At 40.6% G+C, this 22,353-nt stretch overlaps 1 protein-coding gene across 1 annotated transcript in view; it reads right to left on the bottom strand.

Annotated features, from left to right (window-relative positions):
- The window catches only part of GPC4 (glypican 4), a 41,545-nt gene that overhangs the window by 17,697 nt on the left and 1,495 nt on the right, over positions 1–22,353 (bottom strand). The window contains exon 2 of the mRNA XM_053473451.1: positions 598–756. Coding sequence (XP_053329426.1) covers positions 598–756 — 159 coding nt within the window. The remainder of the gene's footprint in view (positions 1–597; positions 757–22,353) is intronic.

The following is a 22,353-nucleotide window of genomic DNA, read 5'->3' as shown; positions in this document are numbered from 1 at the left end:
TGGAAACATTAAAATAAATTGGAAACGTTTTACCTTCTACAATTTGCTGTATTTTTAGGGAATGCTTAATTGTCATTTGACACGTGTGAACACACTAATAGGTCGCTGCTATATAAACTCAAAAAATGTAAAGTTGGTTTCCTTTTAATTAAAATTTCAAGCAATAAAAATAATCCTGCTAAGACTGTTGTTGCTGTGGAAGCACCTAAAACCGTTAAAAAGTCTTGATGATTTCTTTAAAACAAATTGGGATGTTCTGTAGAAAACAAGAAAAAAAACCCACTGTGGAATTAGAAAATTTGTAGGACTACAATGAAAGCCAACTGGGTGCAGGGAATAAAAAAATATATATAAATATAAAAAAAAAAAAAAAAAAAAAAAAAGCGATCTATAAAAATCTATCAGGCCGAGGACCGTTTACGAGACATTTTTCATGTGTCCGTCTGTTGGTTTCAGCTCTTATTAGCACATTTCATCCAGAGGAGTGGTTTTTCTTAACCACTACCTCATAATTATAAATATAAAACATATCTATATAATGAAATGAATATAAAACACCCAGGAGGATTGAGTGGGGGAGAGAAAGAAGCTACTCACCATCAAACTTGTTGTATCTGGAGGCGAATATATTTTGCATGCTGCTGCACGGGTCGATGACCGCCTGCTTGAAGTCATGCTTGCTCTGTTGACTGTATTTTTCCTCCATTGCCTGGGAGCAGCATGTGTGTCCTTGTGGACATACTTTCAAATGGTCACCTGGAAAATATGAACCGTAGCAAACATTTAATAAGAGAATGTCACAATAATATGCCTTTACATAGAATCAAAGATCTCAACAGCAGGCGAGACCCATTTGGCTCATCAAGTATTTTCCTGCCGACAAGTAATGTAAGAAAGTCTTGTTTCCCCAGTAAGATGGTAGATAAAGAGAACGGCCTTCCAGTAGAAGCGAGTGAATTGAAACATTCATGATCACATATGGCTATCCCGAATACAACATCAGACCAAGTGACATGGCTTTTATAGCAGGGAAATTGGGCAGATTTGATTAATTGCAGATTAAAACATTTTGAACGATGTTGGTAATGGAAAACAAATAATTTTGACAGAGGTTAACAAGCATTGCCTTTTTTTTTTCTTCCAAAGATGCCTTGCGCATGAGGAGACACAGGGGAGGCAGGGGAGGCAGATCTTTCATAACAAGTCTGGACGTTAACGCCAGAAGCAGCTCTTGTGCCATCTAGATCTGTTGGGTCGGGGCAAAGGTTCATTCAATAAAGGACAGCAAGCACATTTTTCAATCATGTCTCCTGGTTAGGGGGCAGATTCACAAAACCCTGAACAGCTGAGTGAGGCTATCAAAGGATCGCTTGTGTTGGTAATTGGCACATTTTACTGCATACGGCCACGCAGCGGCCAGAAGGAAATTATCCTTGTAAAAGTAAAACATAAGTCAGATGTAATTTCATCGTTCTAAAAGTGTCACCTAGTTACATTCGTTTTCCTAACCTACCTGAAGCTTAGAACTGAAATTATTTCAGGACGGTATTTAGTTTAAAGGGGATTTTCCCTTTGGGGAAGATGAAATCAGAGGCAAAAAAATACATTTTATAAAATTAAAAAAAAAAACAGAATTATACAAATTCAAGAAATTCTAGTACTCTCAACAAAAAGGGAAAATGTGGCTAATTTGGGTTTCACATTGGTGTTTGACTGAAATCTTTAGGTTATATATTTGGGTGAACCCACCCAGCCTACAGCCAACGTCCCAACGTTGCTGTGCTGCAGGAGGAGGTAAAGGCATGGATAGGGTATTCATTTAAAAAAAAACACACCCTTCTAATGAAGAATAAGCAACAAGGACAGGCAAAGTCAATGCACCGAAAATGTTCCATTCACATAGTAAATGTCGAGGGAACCATCCGCTTGGGAATCACTGCATGATGGACATGTACAAGTAAAATGGTGCACGGTGGCGAGTTGTCATGTTTGTTTTAAGTAGGAGTCACTTTGCGTTAAAGTCTTTTTATGGCTGTTGTAACGTGGGAATAAAGTTCTCCCTGTGATGGCGGCTGCCGTTTTTGTGCCCACAGCGCTCCAGAACATGTCTCAACCGCGAAGGCATTTAAAGCGTGTTGCAAACAATAGAGGCCTGTGTGTCTAATGAAACAAATCGCGGCTATGAATTCCCTATTGATTTTTAACCACGCATTGAGCAAATTATAATCGTTTTACTGATCACCAGCAATAAAATCAGGGAGTGGTATTCAGATTTGGATAAGGGACCCTAGGGTATAGAGATAAAGAAAACGGCTATAGATTCACATTTTATTACATTTTGAAAGTACTAATGGCTAACTGGTGTACTCAATTTCAAATGAAATGACAAACCATTAGAAGAAAACCTCCACCAAAACCCAATGTGCAAAAGAGAAAAACATTCAGGGATTTTCTGTATGGACGATGTCACGGCTCTTACTCCAAACCCAACATTCTACTTCCCATGACAAGAAGACCGAGGACCATCACTGGTCTCATCCCGTCTCAGAGAGCCTTAAAGTAATTACCATATTATTTGTACAGTAAGTGGGATTGTTCAAAGGAATCCAAGCCTTTGCGGGGAAAAAAGTTAATCTCTTAGGTTTGTAACCAAAGCGAGTGAGCTATATGTTGAAATTCTAATTTGGAAAAGGAAAGCCAAAGAAGAATATGTTCAAAAACCACCAGGCAGATTACTTTCAAAGCAATCTAATAATAAAACGACTCGACAAGCGGGATGTATATTTTGGCTGAATTGATATTTAATAAAGTGATATGTCAGCTGGACATTGCTAGCTACACCCACGGCTTAATTCTGCATTGTCCATATTTTGTTAATAAGCCGCCAATATAAACACTTAAGAAACTGCATCGACCCAAGTCAGCATTAAGGCAATTTATTCTATTACCGCAAGCAGCTTTATCCAGAACCCAAGAAAGGCTTATGGAAGGAATCTCAAGTTAAGGAAAACTACACTGGAAGGAAAAACATTTTCAATAGGTTTGTACAACGCTCAGCGTTCTTTGAACATTGTTCTTTTCGACATAGAAAATGTATAGAAACCATCTAATACTATAATGCATTTAAAACAACCCTTCTATGGGAATTACAATGCTGCGTTCCCCAGCTATCCAAGAGAACAATGCAACACTTCATGGCAATTGTAGTTCAACTTAAACTGGGGGTATTCAGGTCGCCCAGATCTGTCATATACCCAGCGACGTATACTTGCCTTGGCCGACTAGGTTGGGGCGGCAGTAAACTCATCCCTACCCTCTCATACTGTTCACCTATAAATCAAATTCAATTACCAGATACATTTGCACAAGTTTTTTTTTCTACCTAAATACCCATATCATGGAATATTTTACCCAGGGGGCAAAAACTGAAGAGTAGGCATCTTCATTTTCTAAATATTAGAAAAAATTCCGACCGCAAAGGATAACGTTCTAACTTTAGACTCGGGGTTTCATGAACCCCCTCAACCGAGCCGCTGGATTCCGAGCTTACGTTGACGCCAATGAAATCATTAGATACAATCCAGCAATTATTTCAGACGACATTCTCGGGTCACTACTTACAGCTTTTGTTTATTGGAGCAATTTCCTAAAGCGAATTTTTTTTTGTGAGAGAAATAAGTAAAATATAACTCCTTTCGATCGCTAGCAACACATGCCAATTCAAGCTCCAACCGCAGCACAACTGGCACGTCAAGGTCTACAGACCATTTAGTCAGACACAATGCACAGGGATTTTGTTTGTTTTATAAATTTAATAAGAAGCAGAAAGATAAAGACAATGGTTTTATTGTAGAAAATGTATTTCTGAACTTTCGTACAATGATAAAGATTCCTTTTTCCACAATAAAATGTTGCTTTATGTGCATTAAACACAACATTGTCCACTACCTTAACTATACCGGTATGTATTCATATTTAAAGGTATGCCAGGATGAGAACATGATGATTAAACATAATATTGTGGGTAACTGCCAGAGGGTTGATTTGTAAAGTTTGACTCCTCACTAGAAGACTTCTTCCGATAGATGTCCAATTAACAGTTTATCTCCCTTGATGAACAATTAAGAGCTTTGCGAGCTCTTAGTAACAAGAAGTGGATTTTATTCCAGAATGACAAGGTGATAAATTAAGTTATAAAATACTCAAAAAATAAAAAAAAGTTAGGTTCTGGGTATACAACCAAACACGGCCCCTCTAAAAGAACCCAAAGGCTCCCCCTATCCATCTGCCTCCTGATTTCCCGGTGCAATCCAACATACTCGAACAGACCACATCTGGAGCAATCTTATGTTTTAATAAAAGAAAGATGGCCAGAAGTTCAGTTTATCCTATGATTTGGAAGAACACCAAAACACTGATACAGAGGTGTTTGTTTTTGCACAAATAATAAAGATCAAGCTAACTCAAATGACAAGACGAAGACCACATATTGCACCTCTTTGCGCGTGGAGAAAAACCCGCTCCTGCATAGGTGACCCCCCTATAGAAATCCAACGAAATCAGCCCATCAGAACTGTTACAGAATATTTTACAGCCATCAATGTGTATATAGGGACCCAGCCTCGCTTGCCACTAAAGTGTTAATATCACAAAGCAGTAGAGTTGCACGCGCAGCACAATTTGCGGGAGACACACCACTTCCTCAGACAGCGGCCCTACAGGAACGTTCACATGAAACCACGACGTCTGCTAACAGGACAGCACCCATAATTACCTAAACCTCCACGGCGAAGATGACAGCGCGTAACACCGGCACATTCACCGCACATTAACATCAAAACTACAATCCATTCATTAATAGCACAAGAAAACCGGTATAAGCGGCCTAAAATCTAAAATGTCACCAAAATGTGTGTAGATGGATCGCACACATTGAACCTGTAAATGTAGAGGCAATGCCTGCAAATATAAGCTCCTTAATTAATGTTACAGACAATTCCCCGCATCAAAGGCCACCTAGGCCCAAAGCCCTTTCATGCCACAGATGTTAGCGTCCTTTCACCTCTGTTTATTTAGCAGTCTGCCCCATGGGAAAGGTCAACTGAGATACACCTGAGGCGTTTGACCCCGTTTCCTGCTACTAAATTAACCCATGATACAAGTAACTAGATAGTGTCAGGGAAACAGCCATGTGTTACAGGAGCGGACACAGGGAACACAGTGTAGTTTCAACACACTTTTTTTTAATGCACAAGCTACATCCATGCGTGTATATATTTATTTAAATAATCTTTATATATTATATAAATATTTTTTATATAAAGTGCCTATATCTTCACTCAAAGCAGCCCACCAAAAACTCAAGGCGCCGGTAGTAAAACGTTAGGAGCCAATGCTCCTGGAATGCGGGACATAGAATCCAAACTTGGATAACTACAAGAGAATGTAAAAGTTACGAGCTGTGACGGGAAAATCAGAAGCTCATTAATCTTGCCGTCTCTCTCCCAGACAATTTCAAGCCATCTGTAGGTAACTGAGAACATGTGGCTTCTCCATGTACGCATAGAGCCCAGCAAGCAGGAACTCAGACAGGTTTCATAACCAAGGAACGGAATGACCACAGAGATAGAACCATCTCAACGACCTTCAGAATTCCATCTACGCACACTACAGTTTAGAAAGGAAAATATATATATATATATATTAACTCGTGCTCAACTTTTGGCATTGCACCAAGTCAATACCTTACACCGCAACAAAAACCAACATAACACATTTTCTAAATTGCTCGCCTCCCTGGGGGTGAGAGTGTTAAGCAGTTGTCCTACCATAAACAAAATAGGAGACGCTATTGGAATAGTTTCTTTAATTACAGAGTTCCCTTACAGACAGGAACCATTTCTTCTCGGCATGGGACCGGTTCCAAGGATGTTTTTGTCATTAAGCAAATTTACAAAAAAAAGTGACAAAATAAGCTTCATAAATGTTACTTTGCAGGATTTCATTGTTTTAATAAAAGGGCTGCAATTTTAAGTAGCATCTCTAATGCCTGAGAAGCATTAATGCCCGACAGCCACAGGTAACTTAACAAAAGGCTCACATAGTTCCTAGAACTTCATGTTACCAACAACCTAACCATGGGAAAGAATTTTTCTTTTCCTTTAAAGAATAAGCCTTTTTTTCTTTTTTGGTTGAACAAAACCAATGCTTTCATTCCAGTTTTACATTTTTTGCGAGAGCTGGGATTTGGTGTGAACAACTTATAACGAGTATATGAATAGGAAGGGGGGGGGTATCTGCGTCTTCATTTTCTGTTACAAAACCCCCTTGATAAATTGCATTCTCCCCCAAGTATTCTGACATCTCATTTTACATTTAGAATGGAATTCCGCAGACGCATCGACCAGGAGAGATGTTCTTCTTCGATGGAATTCAGTCTTGGAATATAATGTGTGCAGCTGAAGGAAGTTCTAATTACAAAGTGCAGCAGAGCAGAAGAAACGATAGGAGATCCAAGCAGACTTTATTAGCTACGACAAGGAAACTCTTTTATTCTTCTAGGCGAGCCCTCAGAACTTTACAGAGTGTGTAGGGTCAATGAGAACCCAACCTCTACCATTGTATGGAATCTCTGGTCAAAGAATCTAATATAAACATTCAAGGAAACAATTACTTCTTTTGCTGATAAAGGGAAAAAGGAAGTAGATATTTAACAAAGCAGCCATATCAATTACCAGGGGGGACAAAAACAACGTTTGTGGGGTCTTCATCTAGTATTTTGGGTAAACAGTTCCCTACTGCTTGAGGAACTCGGCAGATTCACGGAAAGCAAGAGCGCTTTTATAAGGGCATATGAAGCAGACCGACCCCAAGGACCCTAATAATAAGGGATCACAATAAACTGTTTAAAGAGCAAATATACTTTATTTTTGACACGGATTAATTACTGCAGTCCAAAAAAAGGAGACAGCAGCAAGTAATTGATGATATAGGATATAAAAGCTGCTATTTTAACCCAAACACTTAAGCTAACAGTTGTGCAAACCTTACTTTTCATATAAGTAATATTTGATTAATGGTTTCCTAAAGGCATACAAGTACACGGTTTAGGTCTTCGTAGCAGGAACCATGTCTGACCTGAGAAGGCATATTAGGGCAGTTAAGGAGAGAAGCATGGCATTAAGACGTACTGGCAGCCTTCTGTTACTAGCCTAAGGTCAGAAGTCTGAAGTAACCCGGAAAAGCGTCTGGCAAAGGCTGGTGGAACGAAATGGACTCCAATAAAAGCTACAACGTTTGCACCGGAAGATAAAGAAATATCTTGTAGTACAATGAAATAAAGCAACTGTAGTGAGCTTTTTTCTTTAAGAATTTAAATAAAATAAAAAATCCAGCCTGTAGATTCTTTATTTGCCTTGAACAAAAATAGAAAACCACGAAGTTTTTTTTTTTTTTTTTTTTTAAAGAAAAGCCTTGGCTTTTGTTTTTCTTTTCATCACGTAGATGACAAACAGACTTTAAAGAATATGAAAGAAAGACACAGGAAAGGAGTGATATGGCAAGCTGACAGATTTTAAATCCCAGGATGGACTCTCTGGTATCCATGAACAAATAAGCAACAATTTGCTAGATTTCTGAGGGCCAGGGTCGCTAGAAAGAAAAACACCATCTACACCCCGCTGACATTTCCCACAGAACGAAGGAATCGGGTCTGTGAAAACAAGCCCATTATGACATTAAAATATGTGCAATACGCAATCGGGGGCTCCCGCCTTTTCTCACAATTAATAATTTGCAAGATAACCTCAAGCGAATAGTTTCTCGTGTCCAAGTCTCCTTAAACAGTCTTTACCTTTCCCATACCAGGACCGTCAATGGCCTCAAAAACTTCTCCCACACACACACATGCGTACACTCAAATGACTCTGTGTCCTTACAAAGTCCTGTCGAGCACTTGGCCATATCTCTTGGCTTCGGAGAACAGGAAATTTTAACTGGCTTTATATGTATATCTATTTGCATTCGAACAAAGAACATTCTCCAGGACTTCAGAGGCACTTCATATTCGTCAGTCACGTTATTGGTATGCAGAGGGGTAATGGGGGGGGTGAACTATTTCAGACTAGATACTCCCCGACTTTCAATGTATCAAAAAGTTCATTTCCAGAACGCAGACATCAGTACTTTGTTACGCAGCCCCCGGCCTGCTGCTAGAAAAACCCAAGTTTGCCATTATAGACCATATGTACCACTTATCGTGGCTGTGGTTTAATAAAAATTATGAAAAAAAAAACATTTAGGCCTACCTTTTTTGTAATATGGTGCACACATTAAGAATTGTATTTAAAAAAAAAGATGAATGCAGATTACTCTTAAAGAAACAAAAGAAGGGTAACATGTATCACCATGAGACGTGCTAACAAAATGCCCCAGCAATATATATTAACTCCTTACTAAATGTATAAAAGATTATTTTTTTATTATTATTTTGACCCGCATTTGGAACGCTATACTCACAAAGCCGTATCTACTGGTAAGATTTCCACTCTGACCAGATATGACTAAGAAAGGACAGGCAGAATATGAATAAGAAAAAAAACAGGCAGGAAATGAAGGAGACTAAGATAATTAATTTTAACAATCGTGTTGAGCATTTCCTCGACATTCATTTTTTTGGGAATGAGGCAAGGTACTAGCATTAAGATCCACCAGTCCAACCATTCAGCTAGGCTTTCATTGTATAAAATAAATGATTCAATTCATATACATCTAGCTCGTTCTACACTTCGACGTTTTGATAGCATTTGCATTGTGGTATTGTTGTTGCCGTTGTTCATCTGTTTGTTTAATAAATGCATCTTATTCTCTCTCAATCCTGCTTTCTATAATTTCTTCTCTCCGCTAGGCTTTCTATAAAGCTCACGTATCCATGGTGGGATTTATCAAACATACGGGTAACAGAGAATTTAAAATCAGTTGATTAAAGTATCAGGTGGTTCATAATCGTTAAAAGATGAGAATGGGTGAATTCTCTTTTATTTGTGGTAATGCGGTGCACTGAAACTTTATCCAAGCAAACAATGGCTGGATATACAAACGGGACATCTGGGTGTGCTTGTTGACACAAAAGACCCTTTCTAATCAGGAAAAAAATCCGACTTTTTGTTTGCCACAAGAGTACAGATTTCTACTACGGTCAACTGAACTTCGGGTCAAACCCGTTTACTTTTGGTCAATCATTATGCAGAAATCGAGGCAAACAGTTTTCCTCATTCCTATCAAATTACTGAAATGGACTTGGTATCTTGCCGTCGTTATTAAACATACAACAAAGTTTTGTATTAACGTCATTTGCAAATTAACACAGGAAAAAACGTACTTTATACTACGAGTACCGCCATATACATCCTTTGAGAATCCCACGTGACATCCCCCTTAATAATACAGATCAAAAAAGGAGAGCTGCACGCTGCCCAACCCTGCTCCAGCGTATAAAATAATACAAGCATTCCTCTACAATGATGCTATGAGAAGAACCCTGCCAAACCCTCAATATCATTCATATTGCTAACACGTGTACAGATGCTAAACAAAAGCACAAAGGGGGTGATCTACATACATTATATATACATATTCAAGGTATTATTGCCATTTTATGCCAATTATCCAACATCCTGCATTCACAGGTCCTCTTTATTGCTCAGTCTTTAATTGGAAAGGATTAAATGTTTACTGTAATTATTATTACTGCTTTAAGTTAAGCGACCAATGCAAACAACAGCCAATATTAGCGTGTTTATGTGTGTGGCCATTACCAATACTCACTTACTAGAGAATGTCTCCAATTAAAAAGAGGACGTTCACCACATTATTAAACTTCGAATTTATCTTAAAATTAGCGGAAAGTTACACGCGGGCGACAAACGTACGATCCATGTGTCGAAGACCTACATTTCACAAGGTGGTAGACGAGATGTAGTTTGTTTACCCTGCATTAAGCTAGTCGAGACAGAACAAGCCGCACCTACGCAATGGGGTATGTTAAACGTTTGAGTGTCACTCATCTGAAAAAGGTTTTTTTTTTTTTTTTTTTAAACCACGCTGAATACACAGAAAATGTTTTAACTGCCAAGCTGATAATGTCATAAATCCACATCACACTTGTAGAGATAGTACACGAGAGGACGGGCAGCCTGTTCAAACAAGTCCGCACTCAAAAACAACGTTGAGCAACAGACTTAGTGGGGGAAAACATTTGTAGGAGAAAAATACGTTTTGTCCTTATATGATTGGCAACAACGTGCAGTGAAGTGTAAGAAAAAAATAATTAATAAACCAAGACTGGCTGGATGTGGACAACGATCACAATGTTTTACACCAGTGACTCTCAAACTATGGTGGACCTCTAATCATCTACTGACTTCAAGGAGGTCTCCAAGGACCTTGCAAATGGCACAAAGGAGGTGGCTCAAGACACAAGTCTATGTCTACAGAGGTCCATGAACAAAGTTTGAGAAGACCAGTCTTTCAGCTTACAATATCTCCCAGCAGGGTATAGCGAAGACTTATCCCAGGCTGATACACATGGGAATTCTCTAGTCTGTAACGAGAGCCAAATAAGTACCAGCTGTGGGAAAATAGGTTTATAAGCCAGGCATTGTGTAGTTTTCCTTGGACTTGATCCATTAGGACTTTCCTCCACATTGTCTATTTGCTAAGAAAGAATCTGCGTCATAAACGCATCCGTCGAGCTCGGCTAAAACACTGTTACATATACAAGGTAATTGGGATCACCACCCCTGGGGTATCCACTCATGACCATTATCTCCTCCAGTAGGCTGGGTTTCTTAGATCTAATCCAGTCCACATGGGCTTTAGTAGAACCTACAGACAGCCTGAGGGAGTCAGGAGGAGATGTTTCAGGTATGTATCCATTAGCTTGGTCCCATACTGCCAACAGGTACATTACGGCAGGCCTATACAATACCAACTCCAGGCACGGCATAGACATCACAGGAGTCAGTGTGATCATAACACCTCTTTCCCAGCAAGTATGTGGGGGTCCTTCCAGTTAGAGTTAAAGGTATGGGTTAACTTTTGCCCTTGAACCCAGGTCATTTAAATTATTTAGTTGTGCCTAGGCACGTTCTGACTTGCTTGGGGAGCCCGTAAGACTCAGAGCATGTCGTACCATGGATTAGACGCACTGCTGGCCAACAGATCCTCCATGCTTGTATATGGATGAGTAATTGGATGCTTCATATTAGATAAGAACAGTCTGACCTGTTCAGTCCACCATTTATTCATCTTATGCTATGATTCTATTGCGGTATTAACCTCTTCCACTGCTACTACCGCAAAATTATTCAGGTTCAGAATGCATCATGTATACTGAATGGAGTGGTATGCCAATCACCACTGAGAAGGGGCAGAGGGGGTTAAAAATAAATTCAGACTATACAGATCTACATAAAAATGTCAAGGGCCCACTGGACAGATATAACAACTCCCCGTATACAGACAAAAAGGATCCTCCTATATAAAACAGGGGAGGAATCACCACTCCTGCAGAGAGAATTACACCAGTTAAGGACCTACTAAAATGTATTCTCAAATTTAGAATGTTCCAGCATTCAGTTAAACGCAAAATTTACATTAAAAGGATCACGGGAAGAAATTTTTTTTTTTAGTATATTATTTGGAATATAATATTTCACCCTTAACAAAAGGCTTTTTTTAAGCTTTTACCGTCACTTTAAGCAAAAGGCAAATACTCACTTAAATATGGATTCCTCCTAAATTATTCAGACAACACACATCAACCTGACATTTATCACTTTCAAAACAGCCTTCAAAGAGGGTGTGAAAACCAGACGCAACTACATCAGCCTCTAACACCCGGCACCAACCCGAAAACCAAAATAAGTAAAAACATAGGAATCCCGCTGGCTTTCAGTTATATTCCCAACTGCGGCTCGTACATCGATGAAAGAACCCCCCCCCATTTATGTCCCAAGACAGCTGTAAACAAAAATGCTTATATTTTGGGAATTCACTCTTTCCCACCATGCTGTTGTGCAGGATATGCTGGTGTCATCTAAATAAACACAAGAACAAAGAAACGCATTCACAAGTCCGACACAAAACGTGTTCAAAGTTAAAAGAAGGGTGTTTCGCCTTCCTAAGAGCAGTGAGGCATGTTCACGGTTTGGCTAAAAAACAGCAAAGCCAACAACAAAAGGCTTTATAATTCTATGAAATCTATTCTGGATTCTCGGCACATCACGCAATTTATTCCACGATGGTTAAAAACAAAAAAATATATATATATAATTAAACAAAAGTCCTCCTCCCCTAAACATAGAGAGAAGCAAGCGGATCACCCAGCAGAACCTATATGGATCTGTGCAAATTAACCTCCGACCTCCATGGCAATACCGATTACATACATTACACATCTAGGATTTCAAGCTCACGCAACGGCAAAATTGCCTGAAATAGAACGCTTTTCCTAGAACGCGTTCGCTCGAGGTGCTTAAAAAAAATAATAAAAATGTCACCAGCTCTCAGGCGAGAAACAAAAAAAAAATAAAAAAAATCAAAGACGAGCCTAAAATAAATTAAATTGAAATCAGATTTCTTTTAGACTCTTCATCTGTTGAATGAAGTCTGCGAATAGCAAACAAGTTTATTGCATTTATTTAAATAAGACTGACGGCTCAGAAACGTTCGAAAAGTTCAGTAACGTTCATTTCGCACGTTAGATTTCATCGGGAGCCACAGTCTGTACAAGCGAGCAAATCGCATATCGCAGGGGAGGTATAATCTAAAAGCCAGCAGACCAGCTGCCCCGGGACGCGATTCTTTAGAAGGGAAATGAAGCAATGGAACACTGCCAGCTTTTACTCCTGATAAGGCAACGTTACGAGCCGTCAGCCATCTTGTTATCGTCAAAGTTGGTGATGTGTCCTTGGCCAGCACGGAGCAGTAAGGGCCTCTACATAGAAGTTACACCCAGCATGAAGTTAGAAGTAATATTTCTGCTATGTCCTTCTGACCAGTTAAGGACCTACTGACCAGTCAAGGACCTATTAGGATCGTGAGACCTCACGATACGGGGGTATCGAAAAATAGCTGTTCAAGTTGGGAATATATTGCTTACATAATGTGTCCAAGGCTTTTAATTAAGAATCCTTAATCTCTATGCAATTTTTCAAGCAACATCAGGAAGGCAAGGGTGGCTGCCATATTTGGCCTTATACGTCTTTATTTATTGAGCGCCAACAGATTTACTTGGCGCTTTACAGTATAATAAAGGGCGGCGCCATAATTGACGTCATATTATAAGTAACAGCTTACAGGGCTCTTGATCGGGATACAATAGGTATGAATACATCAGGAAAGAAGGCCTTTTTAACTAATCAGACAGCTAGTTATCAATGCAGTGGCCACCACACTTAAAACGGTTAAACATGCGGAACAAAAATCTTCAGACTAAAGCCATTTTATGAACAATTAGTCAACCATCTAAACACGGTGAAGGTCAGATACAGCGCTTGCTTGGATGCACTAAATGTCAGTTCTTATTACATTTATTTTTAGACCACATTAATAACACCCAACTTTGTTTAAGCAAAGACAATGACCGAGAATAATCTCATTTCTGACCCTGGTGTCGGCCTGAAGAAAGCCAATCATTACATTACAAGAGTGCAGCTCTCCATTATCACATACCCCTAGGCATAAAGCCCACTTACCCTTTGCAATTATTACACCCGTGGAATTAGTTTACATGTTGATCCATCATATTTTTGTATCTAATCTGGAATTAGACAAAGCATGAAAGCTCCAAGGAGAATAAACTAAATTCGACGATAACCAGTACCAAAAGGAAGCTCAAGGGCTAAACAAGACGTTGAAGGCACACGTGAGCCCATTTGGCCCGCGTGCAAAATAAACGCAGACATTAGGTACTGAAGTTATAACGTTTAACTCCTCCCCCTGCCGCCTCTACTGGAAGCGGGGAGCATACCGCCGTTTGCTTCTTGCACATGCTCAGTAGCACTCCCATTCTAGTCAATGGGAGCAGTGGCTGCCAATCACATGTATGTTATCTGAACACTGATGTTTTGTTAGCATGCATATGATTGGCTGGTGCTCCAGTGACTGCTACTGAGCATGTGCAAGAATTGTAAGGTTTCGCGGTTTCAGTAGAGAGAGCTGTGGGAAGGGCTGCAGTGAGACAAAGCTTATTTTCTGACACCAATAACTAAGCAATGCATGCACCAATTTACATGCAGGAATAACAATGTTTGAGGACTAAGCGGTTCCTTTAACTTGGTTAACTTGTCGAGGAATGTAGTTATTGTAATAGAGCCATGCGTTGAGACCAGCTCACCCAGTGAAGTCACATCCACCGCCCAGTATCGAGGGACGGTGGGCAGGGGTCACATAAGACTGGGCATGTCCCCAAACGCTGTTAAGCCAACAGGGCGGCAACATCTCACAAGCCTCATCACTGTAGCTCAACAGCAACTAGATGCCGGCTTATTGCCCAAGCAGTTTCTTCTTCTGTCTCGCAAAAGAGGATAACATCACAAGCTCATAACCTAAAGGGTCAGGGAGCAAAGTTTTACTTTATTGAGAGGATGGTACATAAGTGGAACAGCTTCCCAGCAGAGGTGGGAGAATCGAATATTGTTTCTATATTTTAGTTTCCCCAAATGTATGCTAAGTGAATATCAATATTCTTTTCTAATTTTTTTCTTTGGGACATGTGAATAAGGACAGTTTCCTAAACACGTGTCTTATTACAATAATTGTAGATTTAGATCTAATCAGCAGAATTCCTTAAGAGCACAAAGGAATGAACACGTATAATCGTATGTTTTATTGCTCGGACAAGCGGTTTTAAAATAACCCTTTCTTATGGATGGGAGACCACAAAGTCATCAAAATCAAAAGGAATTTGTTTCACTGGGCAAAGGGAAGGCAGAGCTCTGCGGTGGATATGGGGCATTATGTCCTTATCTGTGTAATTATGACAAAAGGGCAATAATTTGACAATATGTTGCAGCAAATAAGACAACTGCTTACTCTGGCAGAAACAGCTCTGCTTCCTCTGAAGTGTCTGCCAAGGAAAGCGAGACTCCCACTAACCGGACGAGTGAAAGCAGTTACTGTTAAGCGCCAGATTAACACTGCAGAGTATAAGGATACCACGATCGATCGGAACCAAGGAATTTGCTGGCCTGACAAAATACGATAAGCGGGCAGATATTTCAAAAATTTGGGAATTAAAAAGCCACAGAGAAGATCAGAAGACCCCAAGTGTCCGAACAGCAAAAACTAATTGCTTTCCGTGCTAACAAAAGGAAAGAGACAAGCAGACAGGAAGACAAGCGCTAAATGTCTGACACAAACAAAGCCACAACCCACTAGGACCGAAAGCCAGGCAATTAATAGATACCCCTCCGTAAATGGGCTGGCAGGGTGTGTGAAAAGGAGGCAGTAAGGTAGATGAACCGTTCAACAACGATCACGAAAGCCAGTATGACGTAAAATATTATCTACCAAGCTGCCATGCAAATAATAATTTGGGGCAATGGGTCTTTTAATTGTTTTATTATAGCGCCATCATATTCTGGAGCGCTGTACAATGGGTAGACAGGACACAAGTAGTATATAACAATTTGACCTACGGAAAACAGGCGAGGAGAGCCTGGCTCAAACGAGCTTACCAACTAATTAGCTTAATCAATTGAGACTAAAACATGATTGTCAATAAAAATGTATATAATATATATCTTAATACTTTTAATATTGCTTTATTGGACCAGCCTCATCAGTTGCTCATCTCACTTTAACAGCAGGTACCCAAAATATACAGAGAGATGTGCAGAAAGCCATCAAGTTCACACTTCAGTCAAATAAATAATTTTATAAGTCTTCACCAAAAAAATGGCATTTTAAGAAGCAGAAAGAATATTTCCGGGAACCCATCGTACGCTCGGACTGTTAGACGTGCGTCTGTGACGTATCGAGCTTCTGCTCCTTTAAATTCTAATTGCATTTGGAACAGAGACAGCGCATTCACAGCTATCACCCCAAGCCTCTACTCCAATATCAGCCAATCAGAGCTATTATAACATGGGTTTATTCCTCCCCACACCCATTATCGCCCTTATTCCTTATTCTTGGGGACATGCAACGCCCTCCATGCTAAATGCACCCGCCGTGATGTTAAGTAGCCGCATTTGCATTGTAATTTCATGTGTTTCAAACGACAACATACATCTTAGCGCTCCATTAGCGTGAAATGTCAATGGGACAGAAATAATTTACAGGCAGCAATGAAAGCCGCAGCGTTACACGCTAACCATCTCCAATTGGGAAAAGATTCGCTAATGGAAGCGTTCTTCGGAACCAGACAGAAAATGCACTGCTTGCTAGTAGTCGTCATGGCCCTCAACGGCAACCATTCATTTATATACCAATATATATACATAAAGAGTGATTTCCCAAAAAGTATTTATAGCATACTCCTCAAAAACATACATATTTCTAGGAAAAAAGGGGCTTTATTCACTAAAGTCTGAATTGGCAGGATAGCTGTGTTCCGGGTCCTTGACATATACACAATGAAGGGCCAACCCCATTGAGCAGGAAGAGCTTGGCTGGCCCTGGATAATGTATAGACAAATCAGTGAGATTTCTTCTAACACTCCTCACCTCCACGCTAACCACAGATACACAACACATTGTACAGGGGAATTTATGAACCAACTTGGTTTTATTACCAACGCAGATCTTAAGAAATTAGTAAATTCAAGTTTAGTAACTACCAATACTTTCTATGGGTGTCTAAATACGAAGTTAAAGCAGTGCGTCGCTCATCAACCTCAAACCCAATGACTTCACCTGTACAGAACTTGAGTCTCCATTTCCTCCTCATGCCTTTTTGTGGAATGTGTAAGCCGCCATCTTGCTGTAGCATCATATGAGTTTTTTTCGTTTTTTTACATGGCTGTCTGGCCCTCGGATATTTTTATAATAGCTTTACAGGCCTACAAGGGCCGGCTACAAGGGTTTGATAGGATGTCATGGGAAACATGGGGGAGTCTGCATAAAGGGCAGCGTCTCTAAAATGGAATTTATCATAATAGATGGTTTTCAGTTCTGGATTCAGTTACATTTTCCCCTTGGACAGGACAGTTTAAAAAGGTTTTTTTTCCACCCGGATCTTTCACGCATTCCCTCTCAGTGTAAACGCTGTCAGCCCATTTACATGGCGCCTTCCACCAAGCGGTGTTGACTAAACCCATATCCAAATAGATTCCGTCCAAAGGTATTTCCCCCAAAACATTAAGACTAAGCTAAGCGTTTTTTAAATTAATATTTACAAAAGCATTAGCCGACTCAGTGAATGTATGGCCGGGTACGAACGAACAATCCAAGCCTCACCAACACATCCCCAAAAAAATCCCGGGACTGTCGGGTTTTATCGCTGGTATGAGATTTCCCCGGTCAGACATATTTCTAACGTCTCCAGAAAGGATTTTGAGAAGCAGAATCCGTATTCTGTCAGATAAAGGCCACTATAACATCGAAGGAGATTCTGGACTACAAGTCCTATCATCCCTAGTAAGTTAGCATTTTATAAAGGTTGGGAAGAGCGGCCAACATTCACGTGGGAGACTGCCCTACATCGTGCCCAGCACAGAGGTGGCAGCGTAGGGCTGAATGATAAAAAGTACCATTATATTTAACTTTCTACACACTTAAAATGTCATTTACTGGAAAGAAGCCAGGCCGAGCAAAAAATCAGGCCAAACCACAAACATGCAAAGTTTACAAAGGCCTCGGGAACTTACTGACATTTGCAGCCATGAGTTATTACCGTGTGAGATCGTACCTCGCAGCCTAGCAGGAAGTCATGTGGGTTTATTCACAAAGCAGTAATGGCTGTCCCCCAAATCAATAAACATGCGCTGGAGAGGAGCAGACTGAACCGAAGGAGAACATATGTATTAAAAAAACCTGCGTTTTAATTATCTTACATAACATCTTAAGGGTCAGAGGCTTAGATGTAATATATGGATGTTTTACTGAAAGGGTGGTAGATAAGTGGAACAGCCTCCCAGCTGGTAAAACAATGGATTTATCAAGGCTCCATGGAGGGGGAAAAAAACCCATAGAATGGAATTAAATATATTATATATTTTATTTTTCTATTCCATTCTATGATGATGTATTTATACACACATATACTCATATCTCATGTGTCTGGTACCATACATGCACGACAAATGCTAAATATTACGCCTTGTTGTATGTTGGCGTGTTAAAGGTGTATGCGTGGATCTGTCTGTGTTGTGACAGTGTCCTAGACGTAAGTGAATACCTCCAGTCTCTCTGCCTTTTTGAACCATTCAGCGATACATTTTTTGTTATTGTTGAATGGGGTGCGAAATTGCAGTGGGTGAGCTCCAGTCCTTGGTGGTCTCTCCGGGATTCATCTTCTTTGTTCTCAAGCAGAATGCTGTCCAGTGGGGTCATTGAAAAGTCCCAATAAAAGCAGCGCTGGGAGGGGGAGGAGGAGGAGAGGGATGGAACAAGAAAAGGATAAAATGTGTTCTCTCGCTCTCGCTCTCTTTCGGGGTGGAGTGTGGGACTAAAGTTGCTGTTTCCTATAGCGAGCCTTGCAAAGGATTTGACGCAAGGGGTCAGACAATTTCTTTTGTCACCACAATGATTAAGCACAGGTCTTGGCAAGTGCAGACATCCACTGTTAGGCTGCGAGACCCATCACGTGGCTGAAAGTGATGGGAGTGAAACGTCAACGGATGACATTGCCGAGCCCTGAATTATACAAAATCTTCATTTACTAAAAACACTAGATTTAAAATAAACCTTAAATTAAAAAACGTCAGAATATAAAAAGTTACATTTTTACTGCCTCTCCTCTAATATCACAATCCAACATTAATAAACAACTTGGAACGGAGGAGGACGAGCACAGGCCACGTATCCAGACGAGCAAATAACGTCTATGTCCCGGCACAGATGAATCGAAGCATTATGGGCAGGAAGGAGGCACCAGACTTTCCATGGCACACATCCCTGGTATGAAGGGAACTATCCAAAATATTACTGAAAAAGTAAACTGGGGTTTTTTTTTTTTTGGACAAGGATTTCCTGAGCAAAATCTGCAATTAGCACAAGATGTCCATATGACAGGGCCAGCAAAATATCACGAGGCCCTGTCATCCAGACGAGGCCTTGTACCCCAGGTGTGTGTGAAAAGTTTCAGAAGTGTTTACACGGTAAAAAAAAAAAAAAAAAAAACACCACGAGGTTACACAAGGATAACGAGCTCAATTTGAATTTCGAGCTGCAAACAGCAGGTGAAGACACAAGAGGCTCTTAGAAACGCTAACGATCCACCAATTCCTGGAGAATTGTGGTAATTAGCTTAACGTGGCACGATTACCCAGAGCGGGGGTAGCCTGTGCTACTAGCTAGAACCAACAAGCCCTATTTGCCCACCTATTAGACGATGAGCATTGTACCCCGTCTCGTAGCATAGCGGTACGGGCGGTCTCATTTGTACATTCGCAAACCTCTGACGTAACCCCCCGTAATCAGAGCTCCTTAGAACAGCGGTCTCCTTTTGGAGTACTTCTGATGGGTCCAGATGGTACTTTTAATGTAACGGCATTAAATGGGTGCTTTCTAAGGAAAAGTTGTAGATTGGGGGGGCTGTCTGAAGAAATGAGGTCCTCCGGGTAATTGGTTAGAAAATTGTTGAGAAACTGGCCGTTCCGAGCCTCCTTTGTAAATACGCACACAGCAATTTGACTGCTTTGCATTTTAATTACGACAGTGAAAGAATGAGCGAAGCCGCCTGTGTGCTCTCCCCAGGAAGCAACCATCGCAAAAAGTAGAAACATCGCAAGCTTACAAGGGATTTCACGAGCCGTGTGACTAAGGTCCATTTTTGATGTCTGGTGGGGGGGGCACACAGATAAGACCGCTAGCATATGGCCAGTGCCCACGTAGAGTCCACATCCATGTATAACTTCTACACGTATCTAGCCGGGGCGTCTATTAACAGAGGATGTAAATGAATGAGAAAAAGGAGTCCATCAGTGGAAAGAAAACTTGACTTATATGAGCAACTCAATGTGTTGTTTCTTTACCCCATTAGCATGCAAAGGGTTAAAAAGAGAGGTTGTCACCCCCGCCACAGAAAATTACCCCCCACCTCATTTGCATAACCATCTCTAAACAAAGGAGATTAGGGTTTCCTGTAATTATTCCTTTCAGGAGCCTCTAATGGCATTTGAAATGTACCCCAAGGCTAAACAAAAACCCTAGTCACACAAGTGCCATTCCACGGGGGACCTCCTAAGAAAAGTTAAAAGAAGCCGAGGTTTATCGGGCTATAAATGGCGTCCTAATTAAAAAGTCATTTTGGCGAAGCCGTTCCCGGGCTGTTTTCCCTCTGTTGCTCAAAAGTTCTGTTTCTAAGCACATTTTTCTCATTCTGAAGTCACAAATATTTCTGAGCGGCTCAGATCAAGTTTCTCTTGTAGAGAATTCGCCTCCCTAACTTGGGCAGACAAAGCCGGAGAGAAGGGGAGGGAAAGTTTTGTGCAACCTTTTAGGAGTCTGGTAGCGGAGGGCCAGAAAGCAATGACACTGCTGTATGGGGCAGAACAAAGAGGGTCAGTGCTCCCCGCTGTAAGAGGGGGCTTCTAAATGTGGCTGCAGAAGGTCCCTGGCACTTCTGCAGACCGGGGAAGGCTACTGAATAAGGATCCACTGAGCTGAAGGAGAGCACTTCTACAACAAGGCTCCTTCAGTTCACAGCTTTTTTTTTTTCCTCCCCTTTCTGGCCATTAGTATGGAATTTAAAATGGCAACTTTAACACTTTGAGTTCCGGCATACTCTCAATGGGGCTTAACGTCACAAAAAAACACTAGCCTTTGTTACACAAATCCAGAAAGAAAAAAAAGAAAAAAGCTGCGGAATCTCAAGTACCCTGATAAAAGCCCTCCGCTGCAGGAAGTACGAGGCTCGCCGGAGCTCCTGAAATAGAAAGGTCTATAAAGCTCGGTGATTTTAAGGAGCGGACGGAAAGAGTAAAATCATCCACGGCGCGTTATGGAAATAAAAAGGTGTTATCCTCGAGTGTCAGGGTATGGGCAAATCCAGCAGGCATACAATGGGTTAACGCGGCACCCGGCACTGTAGAGAGACAAAATCCCCAATGTCGCAGAGAAATGGGCCACTTCATTCTAGAATTATTATTTTATATAGCGCCTTCATATTCAGCAGCGCTGTACAACGGAACCCAAGAGCTTTTCAGTAGAGTTGAGCGGACTTTGCTTGATGTGGGATTCAATTGGGATTAATTTGGGATACTTAATAAGAAGAAAAAATAGAAAATGTCTTGGTCACAACCAAAGGCACTTAATGTATCAGCGCATTCTGCGCTAGCAATAGCATCTTAGCAGAAAATATAAAAAAAAAAAATTTATATATATATATATATATATATATATATATCTATATCTATATATCTATATCTATATATAGCACTAAATGGAGTGATGGGCATATTGCCCATTAAAACCAGATACAGAAATGCTAGCATGTTACTATTTAATATTACAGTGTTTCTTTGCTGAAAGAGTAGTAAGTATCTGGAATGGGTATCCAGTGGAAACCGTAAAAATGTACCCAGCAAAGAGAAAACAAAGGGGTGCAAAGGAACGCAAAAGCAAATACAGGGTTGTATTGCCATACAGATAAAAATAATTCATGCGCAACATCAGCCATACAGAAAGACTCCTGTGCTAACTATATATGTTCAACTTACTTCCAATATCACGAGTTTAATGTATGGGCACAGCTACCGGCAGATCATAAAGGGATTTACAATATGCATGGCAGACTGGCACGGAAAGGGTTCTAAATATATAATCGATGAAGGTCTTATTAATGAGGTCCCTCGGCACAAAGGAGGCGAATACAGAATTAAAAAAAAAAAAATACAATATCGCAACTCAATTTCAAAAGGGCAGGCTGTGCAGCCGAAAGGGTAATTGGAGAGTTACTATCACCATATGGGGCAGGTCAATACAGCCCAGAGCAGCCCAGCAGCCGCGGCAGTTACCAGACTTTGCACCCTGCCGGAGACTGCCGGACCACCGCAGGGAATGCCTTTCTAGCATCAAGTTTAACCCTTTCTCACATTCAGTTTGGGCCATTTTCCTACTCGCTGCTGTACAGGTAGACGCGCAAGGAGAGGCAAATCACATTAATACGTAAATGCATTTAAAAAT

The sequence above is a fragment of the Spea bombifrons genome, chromosome 8 (genome assembly GCF_027358695.1).
Source record: "Spea bombifrons isolate aSpeBom1 chromosome 8, aSpeBom1.2.pri, whole genome shotgun sequence".
In the NCBI taxonomy this organism is placed as follows: domain Eukaryota; kingdom Metazoa; phylum Chordata; class Amphibia; order Anura; family Pelobatidae; genus Spea; species Spea bombifrons.
This window is presented reverse-complemented; position numbering and strand designations above follow the sequence as displayed.